This window comes from Anguilla anguilla, chromosome 10 (genome assembly GCF_013347855.1).
Source record: "Anguilla anguilla isolate fAngAng1 chromosome 10, fAngAng1.pri, whole genome shotgun sequence".
NCBI classification, from domain to species: Eukaryota; Metazoa; Chordata; class Actinopteri; order Anguilliformes; family Anguillidae; genus Anguilla; species Anguilla anguilla.
The window spans coordinates 10,715,448-10,731,978 of NC_049210.1; the positions used below are offsets into that span (position 1 = coordinate 10,715,448).

The following is a 16,531-nucleotide window of genomic DNA, read 5'->3' on the forward strand; positions in this document are numbered from 1 at the left end:
CCTGGAAAAAAAGGGAAAAGAAGAAACTATGCTTGTATGGTGTATGGAGGTATAGCGAATCGATATGCTTTCCTGTCAGATTTTACCTCCAGTTTAATATGCATACTTTTACTCATGGTCTGATGGATTTTAGAAATGTGAAATGGCTGAACTTGTTCTGTATTTGTTTTGATTTGTAAAGTTCATGTATAGTTAAATACTTGTTTTCTATTTTGGATGTTGTAATTTAAAACATAATTACCGTTTTATTAAATTTGATGAAATGTTTTCAATAAATGAATTTTTCTATGAATTGTGTGATTGTGTTTTACTTTTTGCAAGATGATTTTGAAAGCTGTGTTGCTTCTTCTATCCAGTGTTTTAAAGGGGATTTATGTAAAATGTCATCTTTGTGAAAGATGTTAGAGTTGGATATAGGCCTACGTTGTTCTGGCTATTGTGAACAAATCTTTTTGAAACACTTTAATCATTCAGAAGTGCCTGGGATTGAAAAAGGGGGGAGAAAAAGATTAGACTTTTACATATTTGGTCTTGAATGCATAAATGAACATTTTCTTCAGAAAATAACGCAGTTTTCCCAAAGCATTTAAGCCTTTCCTGGGCACTGTGAACTCTTTGAGGTGTCATAGATCTTTTAACAGAACTAGTCATTTTCAGGTTTTGTACAGCAAATATGGTTTAAAACTGCAAAAACTGCCTCATTCTGAATTTCAAAGTGTGTGGTCTCCACACAATTTCATGCAGCAGTCGTTCAGCTTCACCCCATTTAAACTGGTTTCATCATCTAGAACAGAACATTGTGTGATTTGCGTGCCATCTGATGCCACAGATTGTCTCCTTTTCCAGATGGTAAGCTCTGATAATATTTTAGGCTCTGTATCCACTATTTTCCAAGTGTTCTGGCTTGCTGACTCATAAATATTAACAAAGTTGCTTGGGTTAAGACTTTAAGACTGAACATCTGCAGCTAGTATTGCAGTACCCTCTGTGTTTAGACTTCCTAATAAAGGTGGAGGAAGCAGGGGAGCCAGAGATGTTTTTGGTTCTTCGTAATTTCTTTGAAACTGCGGGGACACTACAGGATCGGTGTTGCCTACCCTTGTCCTATAAAGATGAAAACTGAAAACATGAATGCAGAAACTGACCTGATGGTATACTGAGGATCTGTGTTTCTAGTCACCTACCAAATATTCATAGTCAACAATTTGCCAAGGCGTATCAACCTTTATAAGTAGTTGTGTGCACTTCATGCAGAAAGAATTAGAAATTTGAAACTTTCCGATTACTACTTTTTTTGTATGAAGTTCGGCAAGTATTGGCAAGTGATGACCAAAAACATTTACATAGTTTAAATGACAATGTATATTATAGCACTATATATATATATATATATATATATATAATAGCAATGTACACCAACATAGCAATGTGTATTTACTGAAGTAATGTTTTAAAAAGTCTATGAATGGAGCAATGGATTCAAGTTGGCTGTTAATTACTGGCACTACTAGTCTGAGGGGAGTGTACTAGAGTTCTGTTAGCAACTAGATGAAGCAAGTAAAGAGAACTCGAGTCTGCCACAGCGGGTTTAGATTTAAGAAGGAGCACGCTGCTAATGTTTGCAGCCTTTCCCTTTCAGCTTGCCGTTAAAAGAAAGTGGCAGCTTATGCTATTAATAGTAAAGGACACTTTAATTGAGGTTGGCTGCTAAAGCAGCCCCGTCGGTGGCAGGGAGGAGAAAGCGTCTTGTCGCAAACACGGTAAAATACCATGAATTACAGAATCGGGGGCGGGCGGGGTGTGTGTGGGTGTGCGCGGCGTCAGGCTTGTGTTTCCGACGCCGAATTTGGTGGGGGGAAAGAGGAAAATAAATGCTGTTCCTGTCAAATACCTACGCCGGGTCTAAATGTGCAGTTTGAGCAGAAAAGGCGTCCGCGTCGGCGGAATAGTGCTGACAGGAGCTTAGCGCACTGGTTTATTTGAAGTCACTGGGATGTGAATATCACGGAGCGGCATAAAAAAGTGCAGATCTGTGGCGCTCCGGGGGACGCGGAGCGCCCCGTCCCGTCCTCCCGGGCGCGGGCCTTGAAAGCCCGACTGTCACTATGATTTAGGCCTCTGGCCAAAAGGCTGCCCCGTTTCCAGAAGGCTCTCCGACGCTCCGAAACCCTTCACGTCAGCGCTTTGTGAAAAACGAGGCCCTGAAGGTGCTTAACTTCCTGCGAGCGCGCGGGGTATTAATCGCAGCGAGTTGATCATTTCGCCCGAGCCGTCGCTGAGGTTGGCAGCAGTGCGCTGTCTCTGTGCTTTGTGTTTGATGGCCTGACTGAACATTGTTTAGGCTGCAGTTCCTGTATTATTAGTGAGGGCATTCATGTCCTATCTGCTTTTTCCCTGGTCCTGTTGTCATTATGTAGTCAGGATTGGTGATGTTTTACTGGGTTGTGTATAATTGTATTATATCAGAGTACTGGCTTTCAGTCTGATACTCAATCACAGGCCTGAACAGACACCTCTTTTTTTGATGCTCATGGGCATTCGGTTAATATTAATCATGATAGCTTTGTTACTTGATCTGGATAACAGTGCCTGATAAAAACATAAAGGTATTGTTTAAATGTTTATATATTTCTTTTTTTCCAACATGTTTGTGTTCAGTCTTTGCTGTGAAGACTTCATTCTTTCAGTGAACATGATTTTTTGTGTGTGTGTGTGTGTGTGTGAGAGAGAATAATTTCAGAATTCAATTTCGGACATGGAGATTTAACGGCAGGAGGTGCGCTGCTGGACGAGAGCCCTCGTTCGGTTGGCCGAGCCTTCGGGCCGCGCGATTGGCTGAGCCCGGCTGGACGCGGGATGCGCCCGCGACTCGCACGCCGCGCGGACGCTCCCTCGCCGAGCGTTTCGGCTAACGGCGCGCTGGCGGCGGGCGTCTAATGAGTCACGAGGCCGTCGCCGCCGCAGGTGGCGCGTCCTATTGGAGCTCTGCGCCACGATGTAATCACCCTTGGAAGTAGATGGTGAAATTTGCGGCTGTGCTGATCGGTCCTCGGCGCTTCTGCGCGACGGCGCCAGCTTGTTTCTTTCATTAAAGGTCCCTATAAGGTCAGGATTACCGTATTGCCGTGAGACGCGGCTGAGCGGGGTTGCCGTGGACGCGGCTGAGCGGCTCAATCGATGGCTCGCAAAGTGCTCATCGCTCCTGAAATGCGCCACGGCTCTGTGGCCGCGCCCGCCGCGGGCTTATTTTCCGTCACGGTCTCCGCTGCCGTCGGTCCGCTCCTGATTTTTCAGCGCGCTGCGATGTCCCGCTGCGGACACTAGATGGAGCTAACAGGTCAAAGAACCTTCACGCCGAAGAGCTCGGCGCAATGATAAGAGGCTAACGTGTAACGTATGAAACAATTTGACGCCGCTGTCTTTTGGCTTCGGATTAATGCGGATGCCAAGAAACAGGATCGTAATTGATCGCCATGGAAACGCATGTGTTGCAGAAGAAACCCATCGTTTTAAATTGTATTAATGTATCTTTCTTACAGTTAAGTGGCAGAGTCATGACAGTGTTAGTGAATGGACAGATCTGATGACAAATGGAGCAGAAAAAAACAGAAAGGAAATGGGGGGGATAGCAGAGCCTACCTGGAAGACACCTGGGCCTTCTCTTCTAGCGGTGTTCTGTTGACAAATTGCTTTTTAAAACCGAAAGCCATTTTTTCCCCTGACGTACAGAGAACAACAACGGTGGAGGTAATGAAACGCCGGGGGAAAGAGGATTACAAAAAACTGACTGAGAGCCGGCGGCTCCCAGCGCCTGCAGATTCTCCTCCCGTCAGTCTCGCTCGAAATTAGCATCTAATTAAGCGTGGGGGGCGGACGGGGAACCGCGTAAGGCGGACTACGCGTGGAACCGCCCGCTTACGCTCTCCAAACCCCCGCCAGCTCGTCCAGGTGTGGGATGTGAAGCGCGGGCCTGTCCCCCGACCGTGACTGTTTTACGACGAGCGCCCCACTCGCAGTGCGCCAGTAAATTAACAGGGACACCCGGGCACCGTGGGAACCTCCCAATCTGTGGTGGAGTTTTAGGGATTTTCTTTCATGGCCCCCTTGCGCGGTATTTGTATTGAAGCTAAGATGAGCAGCAACGGTGCATCAAATTTAAAAATGTATTCTCTGCACGCGCAGAGCATTCTGGGTAAAAATTTAAATGGGAATCCCACGCACTATTTTGGTGTTTGACACTTCGTGAAGTTAAATGTTTAAAAAATATATTTTAGTTGTACAGTTGTATCCTTGATACATTTTGTCATATGATATTTTTTAAAATTTAAATAATGGCTTGGAACTGTTGAAACAAATTCTAGTGACTGCTCATTAATCCTTATGCTACCGGTTTCCCTCCACGTTCAGACTGAAGAGTCAGCCGTGTAGAATAGCAGCGTTTCCATCATTACTTGACTGGACTAGGACATTCAGTCTAGCCTTCCGCTTTTAGCCAAGTCAAGTCAAGTCAAGGCGCCGCTGCCCTCGTCTTCTCAGCCTAATTATGAACTCTCTCTGAAAATTGTCATCGGAAAATGACTAGCGCCGCTTGTTGCCTTCAAATGAGAAACGCTGTGGAGGGAGAAAACACTCGACAGACTTCAGTAACTGCAGAGGAGCCAAGGCGTTTAATGAGTGTCTTCGCCGGTTTTAAGAGCCGTCATCCTTGTGATGTTCTAATTTTGGTCTGTGCCGTTAAAGAAGGCCAGGTAATTAAACGAGTGTGCGGAGGAGGCCTGTTCTGCTTCATTTTCTCCAGCCGCGTGGAGTAGTTCTGCTTAAGAGATTGCTTTTGCCGCGCGAGTGTCAGTGTGAATGCGCTCGCTGACTGTGGGCGTTGAATTTGATGTAATTCAACATAAATGCGGTTGGGATGGTACATTCGAATTTGTGTCCTGCTAAACTGTAACTTGGCGGGTGCCGTGCCTGCTATTCTGGCGGTAAACGAGAAAACGCAAGCATGGAAGGGACTGCTCGAGTAGAATGCTAAGCAGGGTGGGTTTGTCAGGGTACGGCGATGCTTAATCACTGATAGCCGTGCCCTTTTGCTTGTTTCTGAATCGGGCCTTTGCGTTTGGTTTCCGCCGTTACGGTTCTCGTGGTCGTAATCTCCACCTGCGTCTCCAGCGGGCGGCGGCGAAGCTGCCCGCGTATGCAAATGAGAACCCCCCGCGGTTTTCTTCCCTCGAAGGAAAGCGGCGAACATTAATCAGACCCCCCCCCCCCAACCCCCCCCGGCGGCGAGACGTAGCCTCGCGCGAGCGCCGCTCGTTTCGAACGCCGCCGTCGCCGTCGGAAACAAACTGCTCGTCGGAGGCGTCTCGCCCAGCCGAGCGGCCTTGTTTTCTCGGAGGCCCCCGCGGGGACGGACGGCCTTTTAAAGCCGAAAGCGGCTCCTCTCTCTCTCTCTCTCTCTGCAGGAGAGGGTGCGGGGGCGTCGTGGGCGGGGCTAATGCTAATGAGCGGCCCCCCACTGAAGGAAAAGAAAGGCCCGTGTACTTTGAGGAAGCAGATGCTGAATCACCTTATTATCTGATTTAGCAGCGGTGGCAGAGGGCCGCTGCGCTCTCGGTGATGAATGGGTCTCCCAATGATTTATACCTCCCCGGGCTCCCCTCTCTGATGTCAGCCAATCGGCGTCCCCTGGGGTTGGCCAGCACAGCTGTCAGAGGCTCATTAGCGTACCCCTCCTCCCTTATATTAAAAGGCCACGCTTTTTGCCGGAACCGTATTTGTTTTACACCCCCCGATTAACCGTTTCCTTCGCTGAGGTGGTAATTGGCGTGGAGGAACATCGCTGTTGTGGGAGGGCGAGGAGTTGATCCCCCCCCCCGCATGGGTGCTGAGGGTGCCGCACACGCTCAGTGTGAGGGATTGAGTCCCTTTTGTGTTTCGGGAGCGAGGCGGAGGGTCCGCCGTTTCGCGTGGCGGCGGCCCCTTGCCCGCACGCGTGCGGCACCGACGAAGCGCCGAGCCGAGCCGCGCGGTCGGCGCCACTCTCGCACGTTTTGAAATTCACGCGGCGCCGCTCTCCTTAAGTAATGGAAGATTATCTCACCGGGGCGACGGAGCGCCGGCAATCAATACGTGCCAATAAGAAATGTAGGGAGCTGTTACTGGATTATTTATCGAATGGCGGGAGGCGGGGGTCCGTATAAATCTATCCACAATGACTCACTAAACCACTTAATAGTCCTGCGCATTCGTGGCTGTTTGTCTTTGTCTGGCGCGCGGTATTGGATTTTCAGTCGGGGCGAAGCTTCCAAGGCGCTGGGTGTGAAGAGCCCGCCGCACTGGAAACCCCCTGTCCTCAGAGACGCGGGAAGCATGACTGCCTCTGTCATGCCTTGGAAATCTTTACAAAACATTCCTTATCGATTGTTTATTGATTCGTGACCTGTTTTGTATTAGAAGACCCCGCGGTACAGGGAATTGCAGTCTGCTGTATGTTCAGCGAGCAAATGCAGAACTACCAGCGTTTGCGTTTGCGTGTTAACCTGGGAGTGATCGCCCTCAGCCTCTTCCTCAGTCTGAGAGGGATGGTTTTAGAGGTGAGGGCCGAGCAGACACCGAGACAGAATGCAATTTCTGCGGAGAGATCAATAAACAGGCGGGGGGAAATAAGCCTGCACCGGCTAATCAACCCTGGGCAGGCTGTTAAGACCTTGTGCAAAGTCATTGGGTTTTTATACAATTACTTTTTTAATTGCTTCCCTCATCACTTAGTAAAGCTGTATCAAAACACTTAGAATACATTAGGAGAGGCTTATCGGGGATAAGCGGGTGTGTCTGCTTTAATGTTCACGACGGCATCGGGCCGGTTCTTTCGTCCGCACCAGCACACGCCAGCGGTTTTCTCCCCCCACATATTTCACGGCGTCGATAAGCGTCGGTAACAACAAAGCAGGGAGCTGTCCGTTTCGGTGACCTACGGTTGCAGCTTCTCCTCCTTGACCACTAGATGGCGCTGTTCTGCACTTTCCTTGTCTTCCTGCATATGTTCCTGCCCAGAGCTCACGTTTCTTCACCTCGTGTGCTTTGAGTATTTCCAGGCTGTAAAAAAAATTAACACGCCCAAGAGTCGGCCAGTCGCGCTGGCTGGAGTTCCAGGTGTGGATTGATGGCCGGGAGTTTTCATAGATGTTTTTGAAAAGACTCACTGAGCCCTCGCCGTGCACCCCCCCCCCCCCCATCAGTTCCTGAGCGGCGCTCTAAAATGGCCGCTTGCGCAGCCTTGATTTGGGAGCTGTCAATAATGCAGCTCAAGGAGAGGATAATGACAGCCATTGCAGCGGATCTCGGGGGTGACACAGGTGCCGCGGTTAATGGTACGACACTAATACACGGGCGCTGGGTCGGGCGACATCGGAGCTGACAAAAGGGTTCAATATCAATTAATAAAGAGGCGCTGCGATATCAGCTGCAGATGACGGTCCGTAAATGAGAAGGTCAGTCGCAGGGATAATTACGCCCTGAATAGCAGGTGTCTCCCCCGTAACGGCGTCGGACATTTATTTATCTGTCCCTTCATTTATTCCTCCTCATCTTCCCTCCATTTTCCACCTCCCTCCTTCATAATGGAACGTGGGCATTTAACTGCCGTTGCAGGGGTATTGCAGAGTTTTGCCCTGCGTCTCATCCCCTGATGCACTGCTCCAAGTGACAAGACACGCTGCTATCCAGGTGCACTTTACAGCTGTGCTGTTCGTTGTACAATGCAGTATGTCTATGACAGGACCGGATTTGTTTGTCTCCCGTATTGACAGCATACATAATTCATTTCTCTTTGACATGAATGAACGATTGCTAGCGTGGCGCTATTGTACTTTCCTTCGTACTTTGATGTTCAGGGACGCCGAGGCTGACAGTGAGTATGTCTGTCACGCACACACACACACACACACACACACACACACGCACGCACTCACAGTGCTATCTCACTCTGCAGTCACTGAGCGGGCCAGTCCACTCTGCAGATCATCACTGGTGCTGTGATAAAGTGAGGTTCAGATCTCAGAAGGGGAGGGTAAGGTTAGATTTCTACCTGTCAGTCTGGAAGCTGTGGCGCTGTGTCCTCAACAGGAAGTCTTGGTGCCTGTCAATGTCAAGCTTTTGCCTGGAGTTAGTGAATCAGTTTGGGACTCGGGGCGGGGGTGGTGGCGGTGGCTGAGGGGGGGGGGTTGAGTGTGCACAGCTGGAATTACAATAGAGCCAGCTGAAGTCAATTAGACTCAGCTGTAGAGCCGAACAAAGCTAATGACAATGAGCCTGATTGAGCATCCACGACAGTGGAAGACGATGTAACTCAGAGCCTGCGTGCTGTTCATGGCTACTGCTGTATAGCGTTACCATTGACATCTACAGATCTGCCCCAGTGAATCGCACATTTGTTTTCGTGCCTTTTTTTCTAAGCTCAATGCCCGTGAAGATGTCGTACGAGCACCAGATCTGCCTCTTCGCAGCTCGTCTCCGAGCGAGCGAGCGAGCAAGCGCACGAAGCGACGGGATTAATCGAAAGCGAGCGGCGAAAGTCACGGAGCGGAATCGAACGGGGCCGCGTCGCGGAGCTAAGCCGTTAACGATCATCCGCTCTTAATCCGGGGCGACGCGCGCGGGGCCTTCAAAGAGCCCGGCAATTAAAGAGCGGCGCGGGCGGGAGAGAGAGGGATGAGAGCGAGGGAGGAGAGAAAGGGAGAGGTGCGAGGCCAGCGTCTAGACGCGTGGCCCCCGTGCTTCTAATCGGTCCCGCGGGGAGCGGAGCGGCTCCTCATTAATGAAACCTTCTGCGGTGACGGGGGGGGGGGGGCGGCCGGGGGGGGGGGATTAAGCGGGTCCGCGTGTAAGGGAGCTGATAGCGTCGCCGGGCCCTCTGCACAGCCCCTGACGGGAGCATCATGCTAGGTTAGCCTGAGCCGGATTAAGGCCCCAGCTATGGAGAGCGCTATTGGTGAGGTGGGGGGGTGAGGGGTGGGGGCAAGCAGATGGCTGATAAAGCTAACTAGCTTACACACACCGGCTCCCCTCCTCCCCCCCAACCCGTGCCCTCCTTCCTCCTACCCCAGACAAAGAGCTCCCTGGCTGTTCCGCCAGCCCCTGCAGATCCAGTGGAGAGAGCCCTGGGGTCCTGCAGCCTCTCTGTGGAGAGTGCGTTTAAACCCCTCCCTGACAGGAAGTTAGCCCGCCGCCGGCCCCACGAGCCGGGACCCGCGTTCGAGCTGCCGGAGCTCCGGTGATGATGCGTTTGCCTGCTTCCTCATTCGATCTCTCACGAGCCGCGGGACCCTCGGTATGTCTTTATTAATAGAAGGAAGAAATCAACCAAAAATGATTTTTTTCGCCAGGGTACGGGCCACAGGCTTCTCAAAGCAAGGCCTGTGGGGGGGAACCCGCGGCGTGTCTTTGCTCTGCTTTACAGCACATTGACTGACACCGTGAGGCATTCCCGCTCTATGTCCCCTCAGCTGTGTGCATTACGGCGGTCATGTGATCCTTCATTTCTGGCGCTTTGTCTGTGCGCTCCAGCTCAGTGCCAGCATCGCTCTCTTGCGGAATCCTGGTGACGTTCCCCGTCCCGTCGCCCATTCTCTTCTTTTTCCTGTTTTTCTCTGCCCCTGTTTTAGCACAATAGCATGCTTGGATCTCCAGCACGTCCTTGCCCTCCCTCTAATACCACCGTGTATTGGAGAGCTCTGCCGCCTTTGTTATGGACCTCAAGTACCAGATGGGGAAGATGGAGCCATTTAGCACTTGGCTGGTATAGTTCCCCCACTCCTCCCCCCCCCCTCCCCTCTCTCTGCCTACCGGCTCCTCGAGCCTTTCCCTCTCACACCAGGATTTGGAGTGCCTCAGTAACCTGGCACGAATTGAATAGGAACACGTCGGGTATGTGGCCTGCTGAGTGAGGTGCGTTGGAGTCCTGTGCCGACTGTCTTCCACCGGAGAGAACGCCGGGGCCTTCGGCTGGTGTGCCTTCCCCACCCGGCCGCAGTCGGAACTGAAAGTCCGCGAGGTGGATCCCCTGGGCTGTCTGAATCCAGAGGCTCCCGGCTATTAGAGGCTGCCCACTGTTTGGGCAATAACTGCCGGCGCAAATTTTCCTCGAACCAAAAAACTGCTATCGATTCCCTTCCATTGTGCCGAAATGACGGCGAGGTCCGGGAGGAACGGGAGAGCGCTTATCGCCAAAGGTGTCGTTCCCGGGCTGCTCCAACAAAGGGGCGCGCAGCCGGAGCAGAAAATGCACGCTCATTACTCGCCGTCCTCTGGAGAGACACATTATTTTCAGCTCGGTTACCGCCGCAGTGCCTGCCTTCACCTGTTCGGATGGTCGAGACTCAGACGCGCTCACTGCCTGCTGACTTCACTCCGGTACACGATTCATTGTCAGCTGATTTTTCCTTTTCTTTTTTCTTCTTTGTTATCGCCTCCAAGTACAAGTTAGACATAACATTCTCAGGTAGGTATTGACTGAACAATCACAAATAGAACATTAGTGTTTCTCTCGTTTAGGGTTCTGTCAACACAGAATAAAAGTCTTGTTGGCAAGATTTCACAGAAGTCAAGTTCACACACCCCCATAGGGATTGTAACGAGCTGAGATTTGCGTGAAATACGGCCGGCTTCGTCCAGCACTGACTGGCGTTCCAAGCCATGGTTCATCCGGCGATGTGCATATGCCCCTCGTGTTAATTAACGTAACAAGAAAAGAAACTTTCTGCTTGTCTGTCGGCCGGTCGTCAAGTTCCCGGCAGGAGGCGGCTGAATTAGCATTCCCTCTGCTGCGACCGCCTCGCTGCTGTGACCCCCACACGCTCCTGCGCCAGGGGGCTGCGCCATTGTATCTGCAGACTGCCGCGCGCTCAAAGAGACGGCTAAGTACATTTTCCTTAGTCGTTTGGATCTTAAAACACGCTGTAATACCCCAGATCTGATTTGGGATACACTGGGGTACGTTCCTAGTCAAATAGATTTTTGTTCTTTTTTTAAATGTTAATTTTTGCAAATCTTCGACCGTTTAAAGAGAACTCACTGGAGGATTATTGCATTGCAAGGACTTCTTTTCTTGAGTTGAAATGTTAATTTGAGGTTTATATTTAGTCTCAGCTTGAGCTCTCTTTTTCTTGTTTATAACGACAATAATTCTGTCAGTCATGGGCACTTTTTTGTAGTTTCTAACAGGATTTGGGTTCCCATTAGATCTAAGACCAGCCAGCCAAAGCTTCATAGGCATGGATGATGCAAACTACAATGATTCAGTAATTAAATTTAAAAAATAATTATGCCTCCCTCTCTGCTTTCCAAACTAAATCTAGGTTGTGTGTAGCTGGCTTTAAAAAAAAATTTCTATAAGTGTTCACATAAATAGTACGTTATTTAATGTGGCTGTGTTTGTACCAGGAAAACCAGAGCTTTAAATAGGTTTGTTAGATTGGGTAAATGAGATAAGGACTTTAATAACACATTTTGTTTTAAAGCCTGGCGGCATTTGGCAAGGGTATCTCTCTGCAATGAATCTGAGTTGTATCTGAGACCTGTCATACAGTTATGTCTAGCTTGGATAGGATGTTTAGGGAAAGGAGGCGGGGGAGGGAGGGCTTGGATCTTGACATGAAAAAGATCCCTTTGCTGAGGGAATTAGTCCAGAGGGGAAGGAGGAATTTCACTGATAAGTGCATACAAAGAGACTGAGTTCACAAGAGGATCATATTTGAATAAGAGACCGCGTTGACTCATTTCTGGCGCTAGCTTTGGGCTGGCTCCATATCTGAGGTCGAACTGCAGTTGACTGTCACTTGATCTGCTGACACAACGTGTTGCGCTAAGTAGCTGACCGTAGGCTTTCCAAATATAAAAGAGAACAATCAAAAGTGACTTCATACCCTCCTCTAAAGACCGGAGCTAGAATGCTCAGGTTTTTAATATCTTGACATGAATGTAAGAAAAATGAAACACCATAGTAAAAAAACAACTCTAGAAAACTCTTAAAGTGTTTAAATGAAGTTGCTTCTTCAAACAAAGTCAGCCTTTTCCAATATATAATTATCTGTATGGAAATAGCCCTGCACGTATAAAAAATACCTTTTAAGAAAGAAGTAAAATATTATAAAAGGTATAAAATTATTAGTACAAGAGTTTCATACCAGTAATTGAAAACTTTTATTGTGTTTAAATAAATAGAATATATACAGTTCATACATGAGAAGGAATTTGCTGGTGAACCTCATGAAATGCTTCCTGGCAAGACACTCCTCCTAAGAGCTGGAGGTCAAACGGAAGGTTCTGGGGACACTGTGCTTAGCATTGTGGGACACGTTCAAGTTCCCCTTTGAGGGAATACCATTTTACACAGCCCTTACCAGCCAAGTGAGTGTCACCTTGGCTTCTGAAGTCAAGTTGATGTCACCATCAACATAGGTGTTCAACTGGAACTTGAAGTTATATAATTATTTGGAAATTCATCATGTTTCGTTGAATATATGTCATTTCTAATTCTAATTCTATGGTTGATAGATAAATGCTTGGTCATACCAAATGCTTTCCCTGGGATCACACTATGCTTTTGAGTTGTGTCCAAGTAGTGCTCTCTATATGTCAAGGTACAGTATCAGGCATCTGCTAGAATGAAGATTTTTACCATGTAGGGCCTGATTTACTGAGACCACTAGCATGTACTAAACCTTTTAGCATGTGCTAAACCAATGACATGACCTATGACTAGTCGTGACATATGTTTTGCACCAATCATTGGTTGTGTTATTACGTGTGGTAAAAGGTTTTGTATATGCTGGAGGTACATCATTAGTACCTTAGCTTTTTGTTACCCATCTTTAGTCTTAAGGGTATTCTCGGGACCTCTCCTTCTTTAGTGTCCAGGAAGACTTTTTTGGGCGTGTAAAGGATAAGACTGGTCCTTTTTTCCTCTTTGAGGAAAGCCTGTGAAACAGTCCTCCCCAAGGAGTGATTGTTTTTATGGGATATTCATTTGGAAGCTGCTGGAAGTCAAAATACTGAAAATATATTATGACTGTATGATACTGGGTTATGATTAATAATATGTATCTTATCATTTATTCACCTTTGAAAATATCACGGGTGTGTTTTGAAGACAGGCAAACAAAATGTTTTTATGAATTGGTTGGACTATAAGATGTATAAGCCACAGATGTTCTTTCAAATTTTAATAGACTTTCGATGTTAGGATTTTGATGTAACTAATGATTCTCTGGATACACAAACAAGAAGTAGTTCCCATTCTAGTTTACATTCTTGTACAGTCTTGGTGCATAAAAGTCAGTGGATTGTTCTCTTCCTGTCTGTCTGAAAATTAAAGGTGTATCAGTGAAACGTAAAATAACGCTTCACATCCGACAGTTTAACTAAATTCTTGGTTCGGCTAAATTAGGTCATGCTCATATCTGTGATGATCCTTATTAATATGCATATTCCTAACTGCGTCAACTCTTGAGAAATTCTCTTTTATGTTTGTTTTGCAAAAACATAATATTGTCGGTTACCGAATACATTCTGTAACTTGTTCTTATATTTTGTAGGAGTGTGTTAAAAGTTTGCCCACTAGGAATAAAAACTTTGTTTCTGTCATGTTGTTGTCATATTTAAAAAAAAAAATAATTTGGTTGTCTGCAAAATGTAAGCCTTAATAATATGCTGCAAAAACATACATTCTGTTCAGCTGATACAGTGTGCTCTGGCTTTCACTAAAATGAAAGTGTTCGATTTTGCATTGCATTGAATATTAATAAACGACAGTTTTCCACATAAAAAATCACATGAATACCTAATCACCTGCACTGAGGTGTACAGTATATATGACATTTAAATGATCAGGAGAGAGCTTTGAATGAGCCTATTCAGTGACAGTAGATTGCACCCGCAGTTACGCCTACTCAGTACATAAACCTTGTGCAGTTTAAATCTTGGGGCAATTGATACCAGTAAGGTATTATTTGTTTAGAGTACTGTGCCCTCGTACAGTTGTGTGCACTGATACTCTGTGCAAATCAATTTTTTCTGTAGAAGTGGGGAAAAAATGTGACATCACTAGTAAGTGAATACTTTTTTTTTTTTTTTGCTTTTTTCATTTTTGTATACAAATCTCCATGGACATGAATTAACATCGTTTTCGTTATCAAAATAAATAATCGTTAGCAGTTCAAACAAAATGAAATGTACATCCAGTAGTTTGGTACCTAAACAAATGTGGTGTTGGTTAACCACAGTAAGTATTTGAGGAAGTCTCGAGGAGGTCGTTTGAAACATGCAGAAGTAATGCTTCAAGTTGAAGCAGCCCGCTTTGGAAGAGGCCTTCGTTATTGCCGGCGTGTGAGTCGCATCATCGGTCTTTCTTAATCCAGCGTTGCCTTAGCCCCAGGGGGCTCAGATCTGCGTGGCGATGATCTCCTCGTAGTGAATGTCCGCGCTTTGGACGTCCGCGTCCAGCTCCGTCCGGCTCTCCATCTCCGCGGTCAGCTCCCGCAGGATCTTCTCCAGGTCCTTGTTCTTCCTGTGCATCTGCAGGTAGTTGTACTGGAGCTGCTTCTGGTACTTGATGACCTTGTCCTTCTCCCTGTTCCACGTCTGACGCTCCTGCTGGAAGCTGCTGGCCATCTTCTCCTTCCTCTGCCTCTCCTCCCTGAGCTCCCGCCTCAGCCTGTCCACCTCCCTCAGCAGGGCCTCCCCGTCCTCCTCGGCCCCGCCCTCCGGCTGACCTTTAACCCTGCCCTGGCCCCCTCTGGCAGCCTCCCTGCTGCTCCGCTGTTGCTCCTTGGCCAGGGCCAGGTCCTGCTTCATGGCCCTGACGTCCGTCTCCAGCCGGCTCACTTTCTCCCTGAGCAGGTCGGCCTCGTTCTTCTTCCTCTGGAGCTCGTTTTCGCACACCTGCGACAGAAGAGCACATATGTTAGAAACAAGTGTGGAGATTTACTGTAATCCAGGGCTGCAGCTCCCAGCAGAACATCTACATTTCCTGTTCCTCCATCTACATTCCCTGTTCCTCCATCTACATGCATTTCTCCATTTTTTTTTTTTTTTACATCTAATTATTTATTTAGATCGAAAATGCTGGTGATCCATAATTCAGTACTCTCTATGAATGATATATGTATGTATAGCCACTCAAGGTTTCTTTAAATGCTTGTAGTGCAGTAGGGATTTGGGTGCTTAGTACCTCCACCTCCACGATCCGTGAGCGGACGGCCTCCTCTTGCTCCTTGTTTTTTTGCTCCAGCGCCTCCATCGCGCTCTTTGTCTCCTTGAGCGCCCCTTTCAGGCTCACAATCTCGTTCAGCTTGTGAGTCACGTCGGCCTGAGAGTCTTTCAGCTGCTGCTTCAACAGGGAGATCTCTCCAGATTTCTGGCAGACCTGCAGATCAACACAGTGACAGCTGGGTTGCCATTTCCGATGATTTAAGCTGCAATAACGCACAAAGTACATCACCGCCATTGCTGACGCATCACAAAAACCCAATTCTACAAGTGCCCAGCCGCACAGAGGAAAAAAGCATGGAGTTAAACGAGATTAATGGGGAAGTCCTGATAATATTTCATGAACAGATTTTTTTGTTTGTTTTTTGTGCCCTGGACACTTACTTCCCATTGAGTTTCCTCCAGCGTTGGGACCAGTTGGGTCTGCTTGGTCTCGTAGGACCTGAGCTTGACCTCCATCAGGTCCTTCTCCTGAGACAGTTGGGTCATGTCCTCCTCCAGCTGCTTCTTCTCCTCCTGGAGCTGGAGGACCTGCTGCTGGAGGAGCTGCTGCGCCCGGACGCCCCTCTGGGAAACCTGGCGCAGTTTGGTGGAGCACCTCTGCTTGAGGCCCTCCATCTCCTCGGCGCAGTACTTCTGCTTCTCCTGGAAGAGCTGGCAGGTGTCGGTCTCCTTCTCCTCGAAGCTGACCTGCAGTTCCTGGAGCTCCGTCTCCCTCTCCAGGAGCCTCTGCTCCAGCTGCTGGATGAGGGACTCGTCCATGGAGATGGGGGTGCGCACGCAGCCCCAGGCGATCTCCGAGAGGGGGTCGTGCTGCTCGGGCGAGGGGCCGGGGGCCTTGGTGGCGCCCCCCCCAGGCCCGGACAGTCCGACACCGAGGTGCTGGGGGAGGCCCACGCCGTGCGCGGAGCCCCCGCAGCGGATCAGCAGGCCCGTGGAGCCGCTGAGGTTGTCCGTCTGGCTGCTGCCGCTGGTGCTGTGGGTGGGCAGGCTGGACATGGAGTTGCGGCCCGAATCTGACAGAGTCCCAGAGCTAGCGTCCGGCTTCCGCTCCAGCTGGTCCTTGGCCCTGTCGGAGGGGCTCAGTCTTTTGCCATTGATCTGGCTCAGGGGGTTATGGCTGTCTGAGTAAGTGCTGCTCCTGGGAATGACGGGCTTGAAAGCTGTCGGCCGCACCAGACCCTTCTCGATGCCCTGAGTGAGACAGAAAATAAGGGAGGGTCTGTGTTGTTGTGGCGACTGATTTTTCATTGGTGTTTTGTTGATGAAA

The 16,531-nt window shown here is 48.6% G+C and overlaps 1 protein-coding gene across 2 annotated transcripts in view; it reads right to left on the bottom strand.

The window, feature by feature from the left end:
- Positions 1-13,660: 13,660 nt before the first annotated feature.
- Positions 13,661-16,531, bottom strand: part of lzts1 (leucine zipper, putative tumor suppressor 1) — a 30,001-nt gene continuing 27,130 nt past the window's right edge. For both annotated transcript variants that reach the window (XM_035380249.1, XM_035380250.1), the window contains exons 3-5: positions 15,646-16,455; positions 15,224-15,418; positions 13,661-14,934 (exon numbers count right to left, since the gene is read on the bottom strand). In XM_035380249.1, coding sequence (XP_035236140.1) covers positions 14,434-14,934; positions 15,224-15,418; positions 15,646-16,455 — 1,506 coding nt within the window. In that variant the 3' untranslated portion in view covers positions 13,661-14,433. The remainder of the gene's footprint in view (positions 14,935-15,223; positions 15,419-15,645; positions 16,456-16,531) is intronic.